Below are 26195 nucleotides of genomic sequence, written 5' to 3' on the forward strand. Positions count from 1 at the left end.
GAAAAAACTCTTTGGAGAAAGTACATCAAAGTGTCAGTCTTCATCTCAACCGTGCAACAGTCTACAGACATCCATTTCGGGAAATAGTCTGGACAATCACCTTGGAAAGTCATAAATAGTTGTCAAGAAAACAACACGTGTGCACTAACACAGAAATGCCTGATTTTTTTTCTACACCTTTGTCATCACTAAATATATATTAAATATGTTCCTGCTCTTAACATGAGAGTGATTTTCTAACCAGCTGTCAAATTTGTTCTAGGGCACCAAAGGACCAAAAGGCACCATAGCCATGGCGGTATGTAATCATCTCATTTCTAAAACCTAAGTGCATGCTACATGTAGTTAACAGTTTCAGTTTTTTCCATTTAAGAAGCATTGACTGTACAGAGTTTTCTAATAGCCATTGAAGGAAAGCTTCCTTCATGTGTTTGTTGCAGTAAAACAGTTACAGTCCTGTGTGAAATAAATAACCAAGAACTTAGAAACATTTTTTTAAAACCAGGCAGAAGTTTTGCAAACAATTTAAACATTAAAACTCTTTTCTCAGTTATGTGATTTAGACTAGTTTACAAAACCTCAAAAAGGACTTAGGGATAGACCCTGCCTTCTTATATGGGTGTGCTAGAGTGAGGATAGAGGGTAAAAGGAGCCTTGACCCAAACACACACTTTTCCAGGGTAAACAGCAAAGTAACTTGGGAGGAGGGAAATGCAAATTCTCCTCTCTCTTTGCATTTCCTTCCTCCCAAGTACTGGCTAGAAAATCGACCCTACACAAATTATCCCTCAAAGCCCTTTGACGTTCCTAATATTTTCCAGAGATTGCATTGGTCAGTCTCCTGGAACAGTTACATACAATTTCACACCAACGCATACACAATTACATTTTAATACAACAGACCCTCAAATTATTAAACTTAAATCAGTAATGTTTATCTTAACCTGGACAAAGCTTATGGACTTACTGCAGGTCTGTCACAAGTCTGGTAGCTAAGGCACATGTCCAAGTCAGGCAAAGTCACTTAGCAGTCAATAGCATGAGCTAACTAGGGGGCACCTGCTGCTCCTTTTCTAAGGGGCAGAAATATGCCCTTCATAGAATAGTGCTCTCCTCATCTTGTAGAATCCTGCCAAGACTATCAGGCTTCCCCTCTGCCACCCTCTCCACTCCTCCAGCAGCATTGGCCAGGCCAATGACTGTCCCACGATCTTATAGATCTCAATGCACAGATATATTATACAAAATGAACAGTTCAGAATGTATCTGTGTCATACATTTGAGAAAGGTTAAGTGTCCAATGAAACTTAGGAAACTTCTACTATAGTGTTAGGGTCAGGGCTGGCGCAAAGATGTTTCGCGCCCTAGGCGAAACTTCCACCTTGTGCCTCCCCCTCGTGTGCCCCCGCCCTGAGGCCCCCCCACGGCAGTTCCCTCCCTCTGCCCTGAGGCACCCCCATTGCTGCAGCTCCCCAACCTCCTCCCTGAGGCACCCCCCCACCCCAGCTCACCCCTGCTCCGAGCATGAGCTCCCCGAGCATGCCATCGCTGCTTCACTTCTCCCCCCTCCCAGGCTTGCAGTGCCTAAGCTGATTGGCGCTGCAAGCCTGGGAGGCGGGAGAAGTGAAGCAGCCATGGCGTGCTTGGGGAGGAGGCGGGGCAGGGGTGGGCTGGGGTGGGGAGTTCCCCTGCGTGCCACGCCCCCCTTACTTGCTGCAGGCGGGCCTCCCTGCGCTCCCCTGCCCCAGCTCCCTCCACCTAAATGCTGGCGGCGACCAGGGTGGCCGAAGATCCGGCCACCGCGGCTGCTACCGAAGAAAACGGCGCCTCCCAAATCGCGGTGTCCTAGGCGACCACCTAGGTCGCCTAAATGGTTGCACCGGCCCTGGTTAGGGTAAGATCCTGCTGTCAGGTACACCAGTGTACATCCTGAGTAACTGCACTGACTGTAAGGTTGTTACTTTGGATTTATGCAGGATTAAGTGAGCTCAGGACTTGGGACCTGATCCAGTTCCCATGGGAGTCAATGGAAAGAGTCCCATGGATTTTCCAGTGGGAGCTGGCTCTGGCTCTTGGCCCTTAACCATCTTTTCATTTTTCCCTCCGCAGCCTTGTAGACTTGTTAATTTCACACGAGTAAACTGCCGTAAGTACTGGGTTGATTTCTTTTCCCATGCTGGAATTTGCATAGCCATATTTTTTAAATGAAAACACATTGGGCAACTCAATGGCTCAGGGGATGGATCTGAGGCTCGGGGTGGCTGGTATCAGTCTGGCACAAGCTGGTAGTGACTGAAAGTTGTTGTGGTAGTGACTGAAAGTTGTAACTCTGGAGGCTATTCAGCAATGTATGAGAAACAAGTTTGTACTTCCTGTTTATTTTTTCTGTTACTGAATCATTAACCATGGTCACAGTCCTCATTATTGAGCAACCTTGTTGGCTAACTCAGCACAGAGGCCGTGGACTGAATATGCTGTGGAAACTGACCTGCCATCTCCTCCAGTTAGCTGACCCTTCCAGGGACAGGCTGGGTCACCTTGATGGACAGTTCAGGGAATCTTGCACTGCCACTGCCTGTGCTGTACCCATACCATGGATAAATACAATGTGTTACTCTCCAGGGCTACCTTACATTTGCATGTACTATACTTCATTTTAAAAATATAAATGAGATACACACAGAGTCAATATAGATTTCAGCCTATCCATTTTATATTTGATAACACTGTCAAACTCATCAGGGAAAAAAGCAAAGCTATAGAAATGTATCATTTCAACTATGCTTTTGAAAGAAAAAAAAATATATATATATACATGTTGTATTCCACACACTTTTGAAGCTAGGAATTGGCAACATGGGATAGTTCTCTGTTCATTCCCTCTAGGGCACCTGGCCTTCGCCACTGTCGGAAGACAGGATACTGGGCTAGACGGATCTTTGGTCTGACCCAGTATGGCTGTTCCTACATTCAGTTTTACCTGCAAGCCCAACATTCATTTCCTTTGTATAAAAACCAGACCAAACCCCCATGCTCACTAGCAGCCACCCCTGTGCTTATGATATAATTAGCCTTTTGGTGGTAGTGGCAGGTAATCACCCTTCTACAGGGACTGAACTTTTGGACTTTGCAAGTTGCACTGGCTTGAAAGCACAAGCTCTCCCTTAATTGGCTCTCATTAATATTTCCTTCCTCTTTGTGTCTCTCTCATTTGGGCTAACCTGCTCTCCAAAGCACCTTGCCCAAGTAACTCCACTGGGTACTGAGGAACTCTGTGCTGGAGAGGGGAAAGTACCTTCCTATCACCTGTCCCTCAGCCATAAAGCCCCCACCCGCCTGTGCAATAGAACACACACAACCTCCATGCCTCTGGGCTCTGGGCCACGTAGGAGGTAAATACCCTAAGCATGGCCTTCTTAAATTCTACTCAGCAGAACTGCACCTGTTTGACTGCTGTAGGGTCCTCTGCACCAGTGGATAGGAGAAGAGAAGGTACAATTTCCCCCTTGATGACAGAAACAAATATTATAGATTCTGTGGCCCATCCAAAGGTTCAAGCAGCTTTGAATCAGGCTCTTTATTCAAAGCAAGGGTATCACATAGATTCATGGAAACACAGGGCTGGAAGAGACCTCAAGAAGTCATCAAGTCCAGCCCGCTGTGCTGCAGCAGGACCAAGTAAACCTAGAGCACCCCTGACCAGCTTGTCCAGTTTGTTTTTAAAAGCTTCCAAAGATGGGGGCTCTATGACCTCCCTTGGAAGCCTATTCCAGAGCTCAACTACCCTTATAGGTTGAAAGTTTCTCCTAATATCTAACCTATATCTCCTTTGCTGCAGATTAAGACCATTACTTGTCCTACCTTCAGTGAACATGGATAACAATTGATCACTGTCCTCTTTATTACAGCCCTTAACATATTGGAAGACAGTTCTCAAGTCCCCCCTCAGTGGTCTTTTCTCAAGACTAAGCATGCCCAGTTTTTTTACCTTTTCCTCATAGGGCAGGTTTTCTAAGCTTTTTATCAGTTTTGTTGCTTTTCTCTGGACTCTTTCCAATTTGTCCACATCTTTCCAAGCTAAATTGTGCCACCCAGAATTTGACACAGTTCTCCAGCTGGGGCCTCAGCAGTGCCAAATAGAGCAGGACAATTACCTCCTGTGTCTTGCATACAACACTCCTGTTAATACACCCCAGAATCATATGAGTCTTTTTTGCAGCTATGTCTCATTGATGACCCATTCTGTCTGTAGTTCACTATAACCCCTAGGTTCCCCTTCAGCAGTACTACCACCTAGATGGTTATTCCCCATTTTGTAGTTGTGCATTTGATTTTTCCCCCAACTATAGTACTTTGCACTTGTCTTTACTGAATTTCAATTTGTTGATTTCATATCAATTCTCCAATTTGTCCCAGTCTTTTTGAATTTTAAAGCTGTCCTCCAAAGTGCTTGCAGCCCCTCCCAGCCTGGTGTCATGTACACATTTTATAAGCATATGCTCTGTTCCATTATCCAAGTCATTAATGAAAATATTAAATAGCTCTGGACTCACCCTTGCAGGATGCCTAGATATGTCCTCCCAATGTGACAGCAAACCATTGATAACTATTCTTTGAGTCCAGTCCTTCAACCAGTTGTGCACGCACCTTATAGTAATTTCAAGCCACTGTCTGAATGGATACAATCTAATCAAGATAATTGTAAAATAAAATAATTCTCTTTTTTTTTTCTCTCCCGTCGTTCCCATCTAGCTTGCTTATCAGGTAAATAGCTCTATGCTCAGTTTCTTCCTTAGACTGTAGAAACTATGACAATATTGGTTTATGGATACCCTTTCACATAGTACGTTTATTTCAAGGTACAGCCAAATGTCCAGTATATCCCACTGAACTGGTGTTTGCCCTCGATATGTCTGAAGATGTTACCCTAGCAGCATTTGAAAGAATGAGGGATATTGTGATGTCTTTGCTGCGGGTCATCAAGCTCAGCGAAAGCAACTGTCCGACTGGTGCCCGCGTCTCCATAGTTTCGTACAATACCAACACAAGGTACCTCATCCGATTCTCGGAATTCCAGAGGAACAACTTGCTGCTGGAAGCAGTCCAGAGAATACCTCTGGAGAGGTCCTCGGGCAGGCGCAATATTGGAGCGGCCATGAGATTCATTGCAAGGAATGTATTCAAGCGAGTTCGTCAGGGTGTTCTCGTAAGAAAAGTTGCCATATTTTTCACCAGTGGCCCATCACAGGATGCTACCTCCATCAACACAGCAGTGCTGGAGTTCAGTGCCCTGGATATCACTCCTGTGGTGATTGCCTTCAGTGAAGTCCCTAATATCAGACGTGCCTTCTCGGTAAGCCAGCTGCCTACAGCAAATGGGAAATCTCAGTGAGAAGTGATCCTTTTGATTAACAGTTGCTCTTCTAATTAATGAGAATATTTATGCATTCAAGTTAATAACTTATAAAAGGAAGCTTTAGATCTGGGGTTCTCAAACTTCACTGCACCCTGATCCCCATTTGGGCAATAAAAATTACTACGCAACCCCAGGAGGGGGGACTAAATCCTGTGCCAGCCTGAGCCCCTAGTGGATGTGGAGGGGGCAAAGCTGAAGCCCAGGGGCCTCAGCCCCAGGTAGGGGGCTTGTAACCTGAGTCCCACTGCCCAGGTTCCTAGCCCCAGCAAGTCTAAGCCAGTCATGGCGACCCCATTAAAATGGGGTCCTGACCCACTTTGGGGTCCCGACCCACAGTTTGAGAACCGCTGGTTTAGATCATAACAGCTTTTAAGAAGGGAATATTTTAGTGACAGCTGAATTAAAATTAATCCTGGTTTATTTCATGAGCACGAATAACAAACAACTGACTCACTTCTGTTATTGGCTCTCATGGTGTAAATCCAAATTACACCGTGCTCCTTTCACTTGCTGTTTCATAGAATGTTCCATTCTAATATTGATATTTGCTCAGCATTTGTCAGGGAACACATACGGCTCGGTTTACGTACAAACCTGGGGCCATATTTTCTGGAGAATTCAAATTCAGAAGACTTCAGAAAAAACACTCCATTTTCCCAAAGAAATCTGAATTCAGTGAAACATTTGAATAAATGCATTGCCATTAGCTACAATAGAGAAGAAAGCTTTTGTCTTAAAATATGATTTTAGACTGAAGGACAATAAATAGAAAAATAAATATTGCATACCATATGCTACCAAGCCTTAAAGGAAACATTTCAGGGATTGTTTAACATTTTTGGTTCTGCTCTGCAAAGAAATCCTCCACAAATGGGACGAGGGGTTCCATAGTCCTTATCTGTGAATTATTTCTAGATCAACTGCTCTCAGTTTTAAGTTAAACAAAAAAATTTTTTTTCTTGTTGCCAACCCTTCAAATTCAACCTAAGATGCAAGCTGAGTTCTCTCCTCCTCCTGTATCATCAGCAATAGCAGGCATTTCCTTTGTTTAAAACATTGGTTATCTTCTCAAAGAAAGATTAGGTTGGTCTGGCATGATCTACCTTTTGTAAAAACATGTCGTATTTTATCCCAATTACCATTTATCTTGATATCCTTAACTACTGTCTCTTTCAAAAATTATTTTAAGACCTTTGATTCACTTGTGGTCAAACTAATGGGTCTGCAGTTTCCCAGATCTCTTTTCTTTCTTTCTTAAATATAGGTACACAATATGCGCAATTCTCCTTTCCCAGGTTGCAACCCCTGAGTCCACAGATTCATGAAAATCACTCACTTTTGGGCTTGCAATTTCATGTGCCAGTTCCTTTAAGATTCTTGGATAAAGATTATCTAGGCCCCCTGATTTCATCCCATTAAAATGTTTGAGTCTGGCTTCTACCTTGGATGTGGTAGTTTCTACTTCCATATCCTTGTTCCCATTAGCCACCCTGCTACAGCCCCCAACCTCCTCATTACCCTTATTAAAAACTGAGGCAAAGTATTCATTTAGGTGTTAGTCCATACCTAGATTATCTTTAATCTCAACCTCAATTCTTAGTGGTTCCACTTCTTCTCTCCTTTTTTTCTTCTTATTTTTACGGCTAAAGAAAATGGACCAAATTCTCCAACTGCATCAGTGCAACCCCTGAGAGGAGAATTAGGCCTTGTGTCTTTATCAGTTTTCTTTTATATTACATGGATATATATAAAAAAAAACAGGATAACCTGAGATTTGTTTCTAGTCTATAGATTCCCAGAACTGGCTCAAGTATTGTGACTCTGAAATCACTCTGGCCCCAATTTAGAGAGGTGCAAAGTGAAGCAATTAATTAGTGCTCATGCACCAAAGTTATACATGTAGTATAAGAACCTGAATAGAATAAATCATCTATTTGCAGTAATTAGAAAATAACGTTAACCAGGGCTCCTCATCCTCTTTCCTCTCAACTTGAATGTTTAGGGCCAAATCTTGCATTCTTTACTCAAGCTAAAGCTCCACTGGTGTCATAAATACAGATTCAAAATAAAATTGATTAATAAAATATAGATTCAAAATAAGACTTTAGGGTTTATTCCACTGTTGCTTCAATTTATGCAAGGGGGGAAAAAACAGAAGCACAGATATCTACCTTCTGGCATTAACAGCTTGTGTACCCTAGCACTGTAAGTGAAGTTAACAACATCAGATAACTTCAGTAACAAAAACCTCATAATGAACATCATGTTACATGTATTCACAGTACATTTTAAGAGGCAGTCCTTATTACCACCAGAGCCACAAGGAATTTTGCCATTAGGAAGTTAAGGATCAGATTCTGTTTTCCATTGTTAAACACAGCTAATCTGCCTATTGTGTAGCAATATATTAAAATCAATCAGATGAGTAAAAGGCGTATGTCTGGCCACCACAGTGTAAGGTCACACTAGCAAGCTAAAGCAACACATTTCAAGTCTATATATTTTATTCTTGCTCTAACAAATGTTTTCCAAAGGTCAAGACCATATGGAACTGTAATCCAAACAAACTAAGGCTATTGTGAAGCCTCAGATTTACTTTAATTTATTGTCTACTTTTCAGTCTTGTTGTTTATTCCTTGGGTTGCAAATTCATTTTCTTGCCTGGAGGGTTCCTGACATTTCTTGAAAGTTCAAACAAGAGGCGACTGCTAACTGCTGATAGAGGGGGGGAGGGAAGGGCACAATTTAAAAGTGCTGATGTTATGCAGCAGCGTTTAGGGCAAGTACTCAAGAGACAAAGGAGTTTTGATTTCTAGAGCTACTTTTGATGTCATGTTTTACAATACTATGTAATAGCATATGGAGACTCTTCTAAAAGAGAGCTACACATGAAAAAGCTTTCAATTGCACTGATATATGTTGTCAGATGCCTCTGGTGTGGTGCTTTGCTCTGTACAATGTTGATAAAAGTCGGCTGTGTGCGTGTGTTCCCTCTGACCACGTGCTTTTAGCAGCCTTCCTCTTGCCAACTTCTGCGAGCAGGGCCTGCCTCTGGCTCACAGCTTAACTTTGCTTTATGTTAGCAACACCTTGACCATTACTTCAGTTCAGGCCTCATGCCTCATACTGGGCCTCTGATACAAGTGTTTATGTCTCAGGGCCTCATCTTACTACATTCCCCCACTTTTTTTTGTCTTTTTATGGGGAGGATGCTTACCTTTTGTCCCAGAAAAGCATAATACATGGACTGAAGATAACCCAATGGACTAAACAGTGTTATGTGGTCACCTTATTTTACCATCCATACACTCATGCCCCATCTTTCCTTAGTCTACACATTCCCTCTTACTACTGGTAGACAGATTTTTTTAATCTCTTATGGTGGCCTGGGAATGTTAGGCCCAGGACCATGACTGAGGAATGTGGTAGTATGATTGAGAATTAGAGGCATTCTCAAATAATATATCTGAATAATATAGATATGACATATATATTTGTAGCGTATATGGGTATATACGTATAGTATGTATGTGTACATATGACACCACCTTATATCCAAGCATAGCCATGTTTTTCCAGTCTGATGTTGTACTTTGGCCCTTTTAGTTTGGTGACACAGATAGAAGCACACTCCTATTAGGGTAATTGCAGTTATCACCTGTATCATCATTAGTAGTAGGCTGAGTGTTTTGAAATACTGGGATAGGCACTGTTGTAGGTGTTCCACACTATTATGTATATGAGAAGTAAAACAGAAATGTGGAGTAGTGACACTACAAATGAGGCCTTTATCTATCTATCTATCTTGTAACTAGCTACTACCCAGTACTGTGCATTCATGTTATGGGTTACCCTTATTGCTGGTTGTCACCCTCTGATAAGCTTTGCTGGGAAGGAAACAGGAATGGCTATGTCAGAGAAAAACAGTTCTTACATTTTGGTTGGGTGCAGCAAAATTAGATACTTTATTTTTTTAAGTAATTGCATAGAGGGAGAGAGTGCACTAGGACACAGGGTTTTTTCCTTTTAGGCAGGGTGTTTTTTTATAGGTAAACAATTACAGGAAGCATTTATACTTTTTGTGACATATAATAATAAGCAACATCTGCATTTTGTTTATACATAGGTTATTTTGATTTATTTTTATTTAGACTTTAGTCTGCATTTTATTTTATTGACACAAGGTCGCAACAACTTCTTACACAGTTTTTAAAAATTTGTTTTACATAATTTTTGCTTTTATAAATTTTGCGTTATTAGGGTTACAGCTAGCCTGACTCTTGCTAACAAAAACTGCCATGCATTAAAATTCTCTTTAAATTCTTGTAGTCTTTGCTTTATTTCCACAGCTAGCTTCTCTGTTCCATGGATTGCATTGCCCGTGAACACCAGTAGTTGACGTAGATCCAGCTCTTTTTATGGATGTTGTTTTCCAGATAACTTACTGAATGTTTATCAAACATTGCTGTGTCAGGATGTAGTATTGGTATCCAGACACTGAGCAAGATAGTTTTGAATAACGTGTCTTAGTTAGGATGCAGTGTCAGTAACCCAAATTATGATGTGTACTAACATGGAATTTGTTTACCCAAGGGTAGTTACTGTGTAAATTTCTTTACCAATTCCTTTTTTTCCTTGCCTTCATGTTGTTTACTGCCATTCATTTGTTGATTTTTTCCTGTGTGTTGGTTAAACAGTTCAGCAAAGTTCTCCACATTGTATTATTGTTGTACAACATTTGCAATACAGCAATAGTACAATGATAATACAGTAGTGCAGCAATAATACAGTTGTTTTTACACAGTAACCAAGTTGAAATTAAATGACAGTTTATCCTGGTCCAACTAGTGGTTTTTAGTTGAATGTTAAATTAATTGTCCATATATGGTAGATACAGGTTTAGTTGACCAGTCTCTTATTAATGCAGCACTTCATTTTTCTTTTCTTGATGCTTCGGGATTTCTTCACTGTATACCGCTATCTTCTGGTGTCTTTGTGGTGTGATATCTTCTGGTGTCTTTGTTCTTAAGTTAGTTAATATAATAAAGGTTTTGTTTGTTTGTTTTTACATTTATCTTGTTTTTAGTAACCCAAATTTAATACACAGATTAATTTAGTGTTTACAATGTAATATGGACCAAGTCTTTTATACATAAGCTATACTTTTGCGATTGTTGTATAGACATTCATTTTCACTTCAGGTGCATTACTAATATTTTATACTAAATGTAATGCTTAATGGCTAAACTAGATGCTCACAATCTTCCATGAGGTGTATTGCTTTTCCTTGCTGAACACTTTGTTTCAGCAATAGAGTTAGTAACATAATTTTAACAAGCTTTTTAGTTACTTTGCTTGTGATACCAGCCTCACTCTTCTTAACTGTTTAGAAGCACAAACTTTAACAACCACTGCTTCCCATTAACATAACAAAAGAAAAGTGTATAAAATTAAACCAACTATAAAATTAAGCCAAAATAAATTGTAAATACAGGTCCATGCAAATACTTTGAGAGTATTAAACTTTCATGATGCTTTGTTATGTTTAGGAGCCAAACATGGAAACCTGTTGAAATTGTTTGGTTAGTTTTATGCATAAATTGCTATTTTAAAATATTTTTGCTATCACATTCTTATAACTATATTTAAAAGTCCAAACAAGTTTTTTTAAAAAACCCAAACAAGTTTATAAAAACCCAAACAAGAAATTGACATTTTGCTAATATTATCTTTACCTTAATATTGAGGTTTTCCCTTAATTTTTTCTTTGAATAATAATAATAATAATAATAATAATAATAACAACAACAATTAATTAATAAAAACCTTTTAAAAGCCTGTGATTAATAAAAGAGAGTTATTTTTGTTTACAATTTCATTATTTGTTGAGGCAGAAATATATATATACATATATTTATAACTGAGACCTTGTTGAACTTTGGGGAAAAAATGGTAATAATTATATGATGGCTATACCCCAACCATAATATTAAAATAGTGTGGTACCACATATACATATATTTTTAAAAGGTACAAAATTGACTTTTGTTGCAACAAAATAAAAATTAAAAAAAAATAGTCATGTGACATATATAACATACAACACACATGACATACAGGACAGACTTGCAGTTATAAACAAATGGCACCAGAATTCTATTCATAACTATACAAAACAAGGCAAACAAAAACAAAAAACTAAAACGGTTAAACATTTGAATAAACAAGTTATTACCTTATTTAAAACTTTTAACAAAAATTGATAAAATATATTAACATTTGCTCAATTTGTTGTATTGATTTGGCACCAAGGAATTTTGCATTATTTTATATTTAACATTATTTTAAAACTCTGCTATATGGAAAAAAAAAGTCCATATTTCAAATATTAATTAGTGGTTAGAATTAGAAGCAGGGTGTGCATTTCTGTTGTTTGGCAACCATATTTTCAGGAAAGTTAAGAATAATTCCCGCTCTTGCATTCTTGAAGGTTAAAATAATTAAATTACTGGATTTATTTTAAAAAAAGTTTTTAACCTTGTTTTCTTTATATTTCTTGTTTTGTTCTGTTTTCAATTGCTTTAGCTTTTGGAGGTTTCTATAAAAACTATAACGTTTAACTTTTAAACAAAGAGAGAGAGCCGAAGTGAGGAGAGGCAGGGGAAAAGGCTGGGGTGGGGAGGTGAAGAGCAATTAGGAAGGTAGCGAGACCTGAGCTAAAACAGATTAACTCTATCAAGGTATTTGAAAGTCTGGGCAGCAGCAGCGAGTTTAGCAAACTGAGAAAGCATATAAAGGAAAAAACTTAACCAGCATGGAAAAATATTTGAGAAAGAAGGTTATATTTTTAGCTATGAGTGCAGAGTGTGGTTCCCTGGGTAAAAGCAGTTGGGAACCTGCACAGTTGGGAACTGCGCCCCGGTTTTTATCCTGGCTTTGAGGGGGGAGGTAGTTACCTGCTCTTGTAAGACCTTAATTTGTTCCCTCACTGTCTGTTGCTTTTGTCTGCATGCCAAATGGATGGCAGGAGTGCCCTTTTTTTTGCTGCAGTTAACTGTTTTGGGGCAACTCCATATGTTAATACATCAATTCTCTGTGTTGACCTGCTTAATTTCAGTTTTTTACTTCAAAATTCCTTCTTATTCACTCCCCTGCGATTGAGTGGCAGATCCTGTCTTGTGATGTGCTCTGTGAACTGTTCCATATTTCCCTTCATTTGATTTACCAATTCAGTGAAAGTACTGTGTGCTATTTTTTTCCATCTGTGCATGTACTTATCCCGTTCTGACAGGCACCAGTCTAGGTCCCAGTTTACCAAACCCGTTTTTTATCATAAGTTGGTGGTTGCACCGCAGTGGACTCTGTTTCATCTTTTAATTTTACTAGGGCCACCTTTTCCCACTTCTGTCCCCATTCTTCAGGCACATTCTTCTGTCCCCATTCTTCAGGTAGCTACCTAAAGCCTGCTGTTTACCACCAATATTTATAACAGGGGACGGCACATGTATTTTTTTGTAGGTTTCTTGCAGCTGTTTGCAATGTTTTATTCTGTTTCTGTGCCGGTTGTCTCTGGACTGCTTGCCTCCCTGCAAGGGGGAGGGGGATGGGAGCATTCCAAGGCTTTGTAGCTTCTTTTGATTCTTTTAACTCTTTCTTTGTTACTCTTACTTGCTCTGCCAATTTTGTGGTGTGCTGCTTTAACCATTTGACAGCCATGGTTATAGATGGCAATATTTTACATTGTAAGGTTAGTCTCTGCCCTAGCCTTAGAAATTACATGACATGTGTCTTCTTCATTATATTTTTCAAACTCTGTGGGGATTTGCAGGAAGGGGTTATGGAGGTTCCCTAGCTCGTGGTTTTCTGTCATGTTAGATTGCAATTCCAACAGCGGACAGCTCGCCTACTCACCAGATCAGTGATCGGGGTCACCAAAGTCATCAGACATCACCGGTGTGATGCTCTGCCCTGTTCAGTGTTGATAACAGTCGGCTGTGTGCGTGTGTTTCCTCTGTGTGCTATCCCGACTCTGCACAGATCGCCGACAGAGCAGACCCAGGGGGAACCCCAAATGACCACAGACTGTAATAAGGTACGAAGGCACCTGGCCAGGTTTACTATCAAACAAAACACAGTTTCTAGTTCCCCGGATCAGATATCTACAGTTCTGCTAGTACATATATGCTCCCTGACAGTGGATTGGCCCAGTCAATCGCGGTATTTGCCACTGCCCTCTAGGCCAGCAAAAACGTCCACTCAGGGATGCATTCTTATACCCAGGTACAAATAGGTTACACATCATTGAATGCACTGAGGTACATGTTGGTTCAGGTTGGTTCAACCAAATAAGTCTATCCATCATGCTATCTATCCATCTTATTGTCCTTTCATATTGCCTATCCATCATATTGTCTATCTATCATGTTGTCCTTTTATACTGTCTTTAGGCTGGGTCTGCCTGTTCCTTGTTATCTGTGTGGGATGTGTTCGTACCAGGCTGTTCTGGTGCCATCCTGGCATACGTTCATCTTATTATTGCTTATATGTGTATACGTGCTTTTAGCAGCCTTCCTCTTGCCAACTTCTGTGAGCAGGGCCTGCCTCTGGCTCACAGTCTAACTTTACTTTATGTTAGCAACGCCTTGACCATTACTTCAGTTCAGGCCTCATGCTGGGCCTCTGATAACTAAGGGTTTATGTCTCAGGGTCTCATCTTACTACAATGTATTTTATCAGTTGGAAGCAGTGGTTCTCAACCAGGGATACACGTACCCCTAGATTTATGTAGAGGTCTTCCATGGGATAGACCATCTAGATATTTGCCTAGTTTTACAACAGGCTACATAAAAAGCACTAACAAAGTCAATACAAACTATAATTTCATACAGACATTGACGTGTTTATACTGCTCTATATACTAGATCAGTATTTCTCAATCTGGGTGGAGGTGACCCCCAGGGGGTTATGGGATAGGTTTGAGTGAGGGAGTTGCAAGTGCATGGCTAGTATTAGGGGGTGGCAAGCAGGGCCTCTGTGAAGCTAAGATATACATGCTGAAGAAAAAGCCTGAGCCCTGCCACTCGGGGCTGAAATCAGACTTCTGAAAGGGGTAAAGTAGTCTGGAAACGTTGAGAACCAATCATAGACTCATAGACTTTAAGGTCAGAAGGGACCATTACGATCATCTAGTCTGACCTCCTGCACAATGCAGGGCCAAGAATCTCACCCATCCACTCTTGTAACAAACCCCTAACCTATGTCTGAGTTATTGAAGTCCTCAAATCGTGGTTTGAAGACCTCAAGGTGCAGAGAATCCTCCAGCAAGTGACCCATGCCCCACGCTGCAGGGGAAGGCAAAAAACCTCCAGGGCCTCTGCCAATCTTCCCTGGAAGAAAATTCCTTACCAACCACAAATATGGTGATCAGTTAAACCCTGAGCATGTGGGCAAGACTCACCAGCCAGCTCCCAGAAAAGAATTCTTCGTAATAATTCAGATCCCACCCCATCTAACATCCCATCACAGACCATTTGGGCATATTTACCTGCTAATAATCAAAGATCAATTAATTGCCAAAATTAGGCTATCCCATCATACCATTCCCTCCATAAACTTATCAACTACTGATATGAAGAACAGAGATATTTGTAAACCAAGCCTTTGATATGATCTTTTAAAGCTCTTGTGATAATATCAGCACCCAATAATTATGTCAGGAATCAGATCTAATGTAACCATATACAATTATTTCCCCTCACCATTTAAATCTGCTTTCTCTTCTGGTTTTACAAGGAGACACTGGCTCTCTTGGGCATCACAAGTACCAGAAATCTCATGCTAACCCTCCTGATAGCTATAAGGTCTCATCTGACATCTAGCTCTTCTGGTATCTGTAGTATCACAGAATGATGAATATGGGGCATCACTAGCAAACCTGTAAAACAGATTTCATGGCAGGAGGATAGTGATTTGAAAGAATTTTTGGAAAGTAAATTAAAATGGATTTCTTTGCTCAATCTCCTGTGCCCAGCCCAGTTAGCAGGGATGATCAAGTCACATTTCTCAGCTTGCCTGCCATTCCATTTTCTCTTTACAGTTCACTTTTAACTAGAGATGGACCCAAAACTAGGACACAGAATCCAAACAACTCAGAACATGAGGAAGATCAGATCTAGGTCCAGATTTCACCTTCATTGCTCAGGTTTATTTTTATGAATGGCCAGTTCAGAATTCCGAATCCCAACACTCATGTGACGTGGCTTGGGTTTGGATCTGAAGTTTAGAAACTTGAATTTGGATGGAAGCCTCACAACTGGCCCACTTTTGCTGTTAACATTAAAGTTTAATAGTGTGACTTTCCAGTTCTGATTAAATATTTTCTGTCATTGAGGCCCCAGTTCAGCAAACTCTTAAACATATGCTCACTTACAAGCATCCGAGTAGTCCCATTGAAATCAGTGCAACTGCTCAAGTGCTTGAACTTAAGCATGTTTAAGTACTGTGCTAGAGTAGGGCCTCTAGAAAACATGAAATAAAACATTATTGTCACAATGTCGGGGGACTGCTCTTGTATTCCCTCCATCTCCCCACAACCCTCAGCTCCCTGGCCCATGTTGCCTCCTCCAAAGCTGACTGCAAGGAGTTACAATGGGATCTCGCGGAACTGGGTGACTGGGGAACAAAATTGCCCCATCACAAAAAAGGTCTATTAGAACTGGAACAGCTACCGAGGGAGGCAGGGGAATGATTAGGGGCATGGAACAGCTTCTATATGAGGAGACATTAAAAAGACTGGGACTTTTCAGCTTGGAAAAGAGACGATGCAGAGAGATATCATAGAAGTACATAAAATCATGACTGGTGTGGAGAAAGTGAATATGGAAAGTATTATTTACTCTTCTGATAAACACAAGAACCAGGGATCACCCAATAAAATTAATATGCAGCAAGTTTAAAAACACACACAGGGAAGTACTTCACACAATACAATGGAACTCATTGTCAAGGGAGGTTGAGAAGGCCAAAACTGTAACAGGGTTAAAAATAGAACTAATGGAGGTTAGGTTCATCAATGGCCATTGGGCAAGATGCAAGATGATCAGGGATGCAACCACATGTTCTGAGTATCCCTAGCCTCTGATTGCCAGAAGCTAGGAGTGGACAACAAAGGATGGATCACTCGATGATTGCCTGTCCCTCGGAAGCACCTGACATTGGCCAGCATTGGAAGACAGGATACTGGACTAGATGGACATTGGTCTGACCCAGTATGGCCATTCTTATGTCCAGATTTTTAGTGTCTAGCAAAGTTATGAATTTAAACACTCAGGCTCATCTTTTGAAAGTGCTGTGCAGGTTTCTTTGAGGATGAGGACAGATAGGTCAGATATAGAATGATCGCTTTCTGTAATGAGTTTACCCATAGGTAATAGGTTGTTTTTATCTATCATTTTCCTGTGTGAGTTCATTTGAGAACATAGTGAGGATCTGTTTCACCCGCATATTTGTTATTGGGACATTTAGTGCGCTGGATGAGGCACACCACATGTTGTGATAGGCATGCGTAGGATCCATGGATCTTGAAAGGTGTGTTGTGGGGGGTGTTGCTCAATGTAGCAGTGGAGATATGTCTGCAGGTTTGCATCTGTTGTTCTGGCAGGGTCTGGTGGCACTTTGAATTGGTATGTCCTGGTCTATGGATAAGCTTGTGATGTTGGCAGGGACGTTGTTTGTTTGAAGGTCAGGATTGGGAGGTTCAGGAAAGATTGTTTTAAGGATGGGGTCCCCACTGAGTATGGGCCGTAGTTTGATATCCTGTGTTCCAGTGTGGGGTGGTAGGTGACAGCTATAGGAGTGCAGTCAGAGCGCATTTTATTTCTTTACTGAAGCAGGTTCTCCTGGGGGCATTTGGGCAGCAGGTTCCATGGTGCAATCTACTTCTCTGGTGCAGTGTCCTTGTTTGGCAAAGGCAATTTTAAGTATATTAAACTATATATCCTGGACTTTCTCCTTGGAGCATATTCTGTGGTATCTGAGTGCCTGACTGTAGATAACCGATTTCTTGGTATTGTGATCCGGGGGTTTCTTCTACATGGTTGTCTGTAGGGTTCTATTGTTGAAACTGATTGTGGTGTCCAGGAAGTCGATGCTAGTGTGGAAGTGTTCCAGAGAGAGTTTAATGGATGGGTGGTGGTTGTTTGAAGTTTTGGTGAAAAGTTTTTAGGGAGTTTAAGCTGTCTGTCCAGAGGATGAAAAATATCATTGATGTATTATTGGTTTCATGGTGCATTGATCCAGCAATTCTTCTTCAAAGGTGGCCCATGCAGAGATTGGCCTATTGGGGAGCTGTCCTAGTACCCATGGCTGTTCCCATGGTTTGAACAAAATGTTTGTTGAATGCAAAATTGTTATGAATGAAGATGAAATGGATGAGTTTGATAATGTGTTTGGGGTAGTTATCTGAGGATTGTCCATTGTCTTGTAAATATTTGTGGTAGGCAGCTATGCCATCATTGTGAGGGATGTTGGTGTATAGGGAAGTGACATCCATAGTGGTGAGGCTGGTGTTCTGAGGGTGGCTGTTAATATTGCAGACTTTGTGGAGGAAGTCAGTTGTATTCTGGACAAAGCTGGCCCTTTGTGGGATGAGTGATTTGAGGATGGGTTTTCTGAGTCCCGATATTCCTTCACTAAAGGTGCTGTGGCCAGATATGATGGGTCTTCCTGGGTTCCCTTGTTTGTGTATCTTGAAAACATATAGAAGGTTGCTTGGATGAGTGGGTGGGTGAGATTGTGGAGTTTCTCTTGGAGTTGTGGGAGGAAGGATTTGATCGTATCCTTAAATTTCTGAGTAAATTGTGGTGTGGGGTCTTCTGAGTTCTTTATAGTAGGTGGTGTAGGACAGTTATCCTCAAGCATGAGGTCAACTGACTACAGTGACGCACTCTTTTTTTGACAGTTTGGTCAGTGTCCAGTGCTTAGATTTTGGGCTGTTCTTTTCGTGAGTGGAGAGATTATGGTGGATGTGATGTTTGTCAAAGATTTTGTAGTCAATTTTTTTCCTGAAGCAATCACTGTAATGATCAAGAGTGGGGGTTTCTGCACTCTGAGCTATCCAGTCAGAAGATTCTTTTTTCTTAAATTATTGGTGAGGACATGGCAATTGTGAGTGGTGTCACTGTTGTGAAAGAATTCTTTGAGGCAGAGACAGTGGAAGAATTCTTCTAGTTCTCTACATGTTAGCATGGTATCAGGTTCTGTGGTGTTTAACTATGTTATTTGTTTGCAGTAGCACCTAAAAGTCCCAACCAGGATCTGAAGCCCGTTTTGCCTAGTGCTGTGCAAATGCAGAGTGAGAAGTCAATACTTGCTCTAAAGATCTAGACAAGGCAGACAAAATGTTGGCGAAAGGAAGCACTATTATCTCCATTTTGCAGACAGGAACTTAGCACAGAGAGGTTTAGCAACTTGCCTAAAGCCACATAGAAAGACTGTGGCAGAGCCAGAACTGAAAGCTGATCTTGATTCTTAGTACAACACTTTACCTACAAGACCTTCCTATTTGGATACAGTATTTATATAAAGTTTTATTTCAGATGTACTTTATCAGAGTGGGGGTTGATTTTTGTCATATTTTTGCTAACTTTTCCTTCCATTCTGATTGTTTTGTCTCCTCCAGAAGTTAATTGTCCTACTTATGGACAGCAACTGGGGCTTATGGGCAACTGGCACAGCACCCAAGAAGTTATGCAATTTCTCGCTTGGGCCTGTTCAGTGTTATAACCATTAACCTGCTGAGTTATGGATGGAGTTTGTTTCAGAAGAGAAATACCCTTAGTTCAGAAAAGCAGTGTATCCTTTGAGTGCAGTTCTTCTTGGTTAAGCTACTTACATGTTTGCTTTAAAACAGATGGATGACACTAGAAGATTTCAACTCCTTATTTGGGAAAGGCAGCAGGATGAGCGCTTGGAAAGCATCACGTATTGCACACTCTGCTATGGTAAGGCTGCTCATTTCACTGAACAAAAATCAGTGCTAGTTGTGCCTGTTTTTGTATCCATGCGCTGATGTTCACAGCAACAAATCCTCAGGACATTAGTGCAATAATTTTCTAGCCAAGATAGATAGTAAGAATTAGAGATAAAAAGAAAAATGCTCTTTAGTTGTCCTCTGCGTGGTGAAAGAAATGATGAAATTTGGCATTTTCCTTTTAGTGGAAGTTACTCAAAATAGAGTTATGCTTCTGGGAAAGGAGGCTCATTTACTGTAACTTCCACATTTCGAACAGTGAGAAGGAAGAGGGAGTTGATGGACAGATATATTTAGGAATGACAGCCAACAGTCAGATAAAAAATTGAGTTTGTTCCAGTATCGTTTATTTTGTTTACATTTCAAAGAAAGAAAAAAACAGATGAACTCTTCAACACATGTTGGCCATTTTCTGTTACCACTGCTGTGTTATGTCCCAGGAGATTTGAGAACATAATTTAGAAGGAATCAGTCAGTGTAGTTTATCAGACCAATTTATAAGAGCTTTCAAAAATAATTTTTAGGACAAACTTTTTAAATGAAAAAAAAATAGTCTCACTTCAGTTTTAAAGTGATTGCTCTTGTTACACTGTAAAATAGCTTACAGTTCAATGTTTCCTGCCTAGATAAATGCAAACCAGATACAAACTGTGAAGTGACAGTTCCCCCACCGGTCCTGGTGAACATGGACATCACTTATGTCATGGACAGCTCTGACAGCATTGACAGTGATGAGTTTGAGAGAGCCAAAGACTTTGTGAGTACCATGCTCGATCACTTTGTTATCACCTCACAGCCGAGGGGATCGGATGAAGGGGCGAGGGTGGCACTGGTGCAGCAGGCTCCTCAAAGCTTTATCTCCAACAGAAACACAAGCCCAGTGAACAAAGAGTTTGATCTGATCACATACAGTGGAAAAAATTTGATGAAGAGTCATATCCAAGAGTCTGTTCACCAGCTGGAAGGGCCATCTGCTATTGGTCATGCTCTGCAATGGACAATTGACAATATATTTTTCAAAGCCCCCAATCCGAGACAACACAAGGTCATATTTACAATACTTGGAAGTAAAACGAGTTCATGGGACAGACAGAAACTCAGAGAGGTCTCACTGCAAGCCAAGTGCCAAGGATTCATCATGTTCACCCTAGCACTTGGAAACGATGTTACCAGCAGCGAGCTGACAGAGCTTTCGAGCTTCCCAGCAGAACAGCATCTAGTGCAGCTGGGAAGGGTTCTGAAACTTGAAATGAAGTATGCTCAGAAGTTTAGTCGTGTCTTCCTAAACCTCCTAAAACGTAAGTAGCACACAATCCAATTTACTTCTGTTACTGAAGCAATGAGAAATGCTTCACCATCAGTCATGCACATTCACCATCAGTCATGAGAAGTGCAAGAATTTCTAGTAAAAGAAGTTTTTGAGTTTTTATAGTGTCATGCTTAGTGTCATCAGACATCACCTATGTGGTGCTCTGCTCTATTCACTGTTGATAACAGTTGGCTGTGTATGTGTGTGTTCCCTTTGTGTGCTGTCCTGGCTCTGCGCAGATAGCTGACACAGCAGACCCCAAGAGAACCCCCAATGACCACAGACTCTGATAAGGTACAAAGGCACCCGGCCAGGTTTATTGTCAAATGAAGCACAGTAATAGTTTCCTGCAGATTCTACAGGACATACTACGAATATGTGAGCCCTGACAATGGACTGGCTCAGTCAGTGGTGGGACCTCCACTGCCCCCTAGGCCAGACAAATACATTGACTCAGGGATGCATTCTTATACCCAGGTAAAATGAGTTACACATCACTTCTGACGCATCAAGGTACAACTCTTCTGTGTTTGTTGGGGTGCTGCGCCTCTCCTTGTGCACATTGGTTCGAACAAACAACTCTATCCATCATATTATCCTTTTGACCCTGTCTTTAGGATGGGTCAGCCTGTTCCTCATTATCTCTGTGGAATGTGCCCGTACTAGAATGTTCTGGTGCCATCTTGGCACATGTTCATCCTACTAGTACTTGATACCTTTTAGATATGTGTATATGTGCAATTTAGCAGTCTTCTTCTTGCCAACTTCTGTGAGCAGGGCCTGCCTCTGGCTCACAGCTTAACCCTTTGCTTTACCTTAGCAAAGTCTTGACCGTTACTTTAGTTCAGACCTCAAGCCTCTGATACAAGGGTTTATGTTTCAGAGCCTCATCTTACTACATTCTCCCACTTTGTCTTTTTATGGGGAGGATGTTTACCCATCATCCAGGAAAAGCATAATGCATGGACTAAAGATAACCTAGTGGGCTAAACACTGTTATGTGGTTACCTTATTTTACCATCCATATACTCATGCCCCACCTGTCTTTAGTCTGCACATTCCCTTGTACAACTGATGGACTGGTTTATTATCCAATTATTTTTTAGTCCCTTATGTGGGCATGGGAATGTTAGGCCCGGGACCATGACTGAGGAATGTAGTATTATGATTGAGCCTTAGAGGCACTTTCGAATAATTAATATATATGCATAATATGGATATGACATATATATTTGTAGCGTATATGGGTATATATGTATAGAATGTATGTGTATATATGACACCACGTTATATCCAAGCATAACTATAGTTTTCCAGTCTGGTGTTATACTCTGGCTCTTTTACTTTGGTGACACAGATAGAAACACACTCCTAGTAGGGTAATTGCAGTTATCACCTGTATCGTCAGTAGTAGTAGGGTAGGGTGACCAGACAGCAAATGTGAAAAATTGGGACGGGGTGGGGGGGTAATAGGAGCCTATTTAAGAAAAAGACCCTCAGATCAGGATTGTCCCTATAAAATCAGGACATCTGGTCACCCGATAGTAGGCTGAGTGTTTTGAAATACTGGGATAGACATTGTTAGAGTGTGTTCCACAGCATTATGTATATGAGAATAAAACAGAAATTTGGAGTAATGACACTACGAACAAAGCCTCTATATATAAATGTCTTGTAATTAGTTTCTACCCAGTACTGTGCATTCATGTTATGGATTACCCTTACTGCTGGTTGTCACCCTCTGGTAAGCTTTGCTGGACAGGAAACAGGAATGGTTAGCTTCTCTGTTCCATGGATTGCATTGCCCTGTGATACACCAGTAGTTGACATAGATCCAGTTATTTTTATGGATTTTGTTCTTCAGAAAACCTACTGAATGGACAGTAACTAATTTCTCAAATATTGCTGTGTAATGATTTAGTATTGATACCCAGACACTGAACAAAATTGTTTTGAATAACATGTGCCTCAGTTAGGATGCAGTGTTACTGATCCCAAATTGACCAGTACTAACAGGGAATTTTATATACCTAATTTCTAGTACTGTGTAACAATTGTTTTAAAACAATTTGTTTCTCCTTGCCTTTATGTTGTTTGCTGCCCTCCATTTGTTGATTTTTACCTGTGTGTTGGTTAAACAGTTTAGCAAGGTTATGCACAAGATAAATGTTGTTGTACAGCAATAATACAACAGTACAACAATAATATAGTTGTTTTTACACAGTAACCAAGTTGAAATTAAATGACAGTTTATCCTGGTCCAGCAAGTGGTTTTTAGCTGATTGTTAGCTTAATTGTTCATATATGATAGATAGAGGTTTTTTTGACCAGTCTCTTATTTATAAAGTACTTCATTTTTCTTTTCTTGTTGCTTGGGGGTTTCTTCACTGTATACTAATATTTTCTGGTGTCTTCAGGGTGTAATATTTTCTGGTGTCTTTGGTCTATGGGATGCAACAACTTTTGTTAGTTAACATAGTAAAGTTTTTTTTCTCTGTAATCCAAACCTTGTATTAAAGTTTAACTTCCTCCCTATTACATTGTAAACAAACTATGTAATGGGGGCGGAATCTTTTATAACACAAGCTATACTTCTGCAATTGTGTAGACATTCATTTTCATTTGAGCTGCATTACTAATATTTTATATTAAATGTAATGCTTAACTGCTAAAATAAATGCTCATAATCTTCTGCGAGAAGGTGTATTGCTTTTTTTCCCCTGCTGAATATTCTGTTAGTAAAAGAGTCAATAACATAATTTTCACCAAGCTTTTTAGAATTAATTTGCATGTGATACCAATTTCACTCTTGTTAACTCTTTAGAAGCACAAACTTTTTAACCTCTGCTTCCCATTAACATAACAAAAGAAAAGTGTATAAAATTAATCCAGCTATAAAATTAAACCAAAATAAATTTTAAATACAGGTCCATGCAAATACTTTGAGGGTATTAAACTTTCATGATGCTTTGTTGTATTTGGGAGCCAAATGCAGAAACCTGTTGAAATTGTTTGGTTAGCTTTATGCATAAATTGTTATTTTTAAACATTTTTGCTATCACATTCTTATAACTATATTTAAAAGTGCAAACAACATTATGAAAACCCAAAACAAGAAATTGACATTTTGTTAATATTATCTTTACCTTAATGTTGGTTTCCCCTTCATTTTTTCTTTGAATAACAAATAAAAAACTTTAAAAACAAAAATGTGATTAATAAAATAATTATTTTTGTTTGCAGTTGCATTATTTGTTGAGGCACAAATATATGTACATATATTTATAACTGAAACCTTTTTGAACTTTTCACAAAAAATTGGTGTTTAATAATACTATGATTATACCCCAGCCATGATCTTTAAATAGTGTAGTAACACATATATGTATATATTTTTAAAAGTATAAAATTGCCTTTTGTTGCAACAACTTAAAAATAATAAGAAAAGTCACATGATACATACAACATGCAACAACACACATGACATACAAGACAAACTTTCAATTACAAACAAATGGTGCCATAATTCTATTCATAACTATATAAAATAAGGCAAACAAAAATAAAAATGCCTAAACATTTGAATAAACAAGTGATTGCCTCATTTAAAATTTTTAACAAAAACTGATAAAAAATATATTGATATTTGCCAAATGTATTGTATTCATTTGGTACCAACGAATTTTGCATTACTTTATATTTAACTTTATTTTAAACCTCTGCTATATGGAAATAAGAAAAGCCCATGTTTCAAATATTAGTGAGCGGTTCGGATTAGAAGCAGTGTCCATTTCAGTTGCTTGGCAATCATATCTTCAAGAAAGTTAGGAATAATTCCAGCTGTTGCATTCCTGAAGGGTTAAAATAATTTAATTTACTGGATTCATTTAAAGTAAAGTTTTTACCTTGTTTTCTTTGTATTTCTTGTTTTGTTCTGTTTTCAGTTGCTTTAGCTTTTTGAGGTTTCTGTAAAAATTATAACTTTTAACACAGAGAAAGAGTCAAAGTGAGGAGAGGCAGGGAAAAAGAGGTGGGGTGGGGGGTGAAGAGCTACCTAGGAAGGTAGTGAGACTTGAACCAAGAGAGATTAACTCATAAGGTACAAGCAGCAGAAGCAAGTTTAGCAATCTGATAAAGGATATAAAAGAAAACATACCAGTTTGTAAAAATATTTGAGAAAGGTTATATTTTTAGCTGAGTGTGGAGTGTGGTTCCATGGGTGAACGCAGTTGGGAAACCACACCTTGAGTTTTCATCCTGGCTCTGAGATGAGAGTGGGGGTAATTATCTGCCCTTGTAAAATCTGAATTTATTCCCCTAGGCCACGTCCAGACTAGGAATTAAAATCGATTTTAGATACGCAACTTCAGCTACGAGAATAACGTAGCTGAAGTCGAATTTCTAAAATCGAGGTACTCACCAGTCTGGACGGCGCTGCATCGATGTCCGCGGCTCTCCGTGTCGATTCCGGAACTCCGTTCGGATTGATGGAGTTCCGGAATCGATGTAAGCGCGCTCGGGGATCGATACACCGCGTCCAGACTAGACGCGATATATCGATCCCCGAGCAATCGATTTTAACCCGCCGATGCCGCGGGTTAGTCTGGACGAGGGCCTAGTAGCTATTGCTTTTGTCTGCATGCCAAACAGATTGAAGGAATGCCCTTTTTGTCCTGCAGTTACCTGTTGTTGGGCAACTCCATATGTTAATGCATCAATTTTAGGTGTTAACCTACTCAGTTTTAGCTCTTGACTTTGAAATTCCTTTTTAATTCACTCCCCTGCGATTGAGTTGCAGCTCTTGTAATGTGCTCAGTGAACTGTTCCATTTTTTCCTTCGATTTACCAATTCAGTGAAAGTATTGTGTGCTACTTTTTCCATCTGTGCATTTACTTGTCCTGTTCTAACAGGCACAAGTCTAGATCCCGGTTTAGGTTGTACCAGAACCTGGCTTTTATCATAAAGCAGTGTTTGCACTGCAGTGGACCCCGTTTCATCTTTTAATTTTATTAGGGTCACCTTTTCCCACTTCTGTCCCCATTCTTCAGGCACATTCTTCTGTCCCCATTTTTCAGGTAGCTACCTGAAGCCTGCTGTTTACCACCAATATTTGTAACAGGGGACGGCACATGTATTTTTTTGTAGGTTCCTTGCAGCTGTTTGCAATGTTTTATTCTGTTTCTGTGCCGGTTATCTCTGGGCTGCTTGCCTCCCTGCAAGGGGGCGGGAGCATTCCAGGGCTTTGTAGCTTCTTTTGATTCTTGTATCTCTTTCTTTGTTACTGTTACTTGCCCCACCAATTTTGTGGAGTGCTGCTTTAACCATTTAACAACCATGGTTATAGCTGGTAATATATTACATTGTAAGGCCAGTCTCTGCCCTAGCCTTACAAATTACATTACATGTGTCTTCCCCATTATATTTTTTAAATTGTGGGAAT

The 26195-nt window shown here is 40.0% G+C and overlaps 1 protein-coding gene across 1 annotated transcript in view; it reads left to right on the top strand.

Annotated features, from left to right (window-relative positions):
- Nucleotides 1-26195, top strand: part of LOC115645872 (collagen alpha-6(VI) chain-like) — a 114146-nt gene that overhangs the window by 82666 nt on the left and 5285 nt on the right. The window contains exons 32-37 of the mRNA XM_030551082.1: nt 263-298; nt 2110-2146; nt 4753-4764; nt 4860-5353; nt 19326-19416; nt 20072-20743. Of these exons, the coding sequence (XP_030406942.1) occupies nt 263-298; nt 2110-2146; nt 4753-4764; nt 4860-5353; nt 19326-19416; nt 20072-20743 (1342 nt within the window). The remainder of the gene's footprint in view (nt 1-262; nt 299-2109; nt 2147-4752; nt 4765-4859; nt 5354-19325; nt 19417-20071; nt 20744-26195) is intronic.

This window comes from Gopherus evgoodei, chromosome 2 (assembly GCF_007399415.2).
Source record: "Gopherus evgoodei ecotype Sinaloan lineage chromosome 2, rGopEvg1_v1.p, whole genome shotgun sequence".
NCBI lineage: Eukaryota > Metazoa > Chordata > Testudines > Testudinidae > Gopherus > Gopherus evgoodei.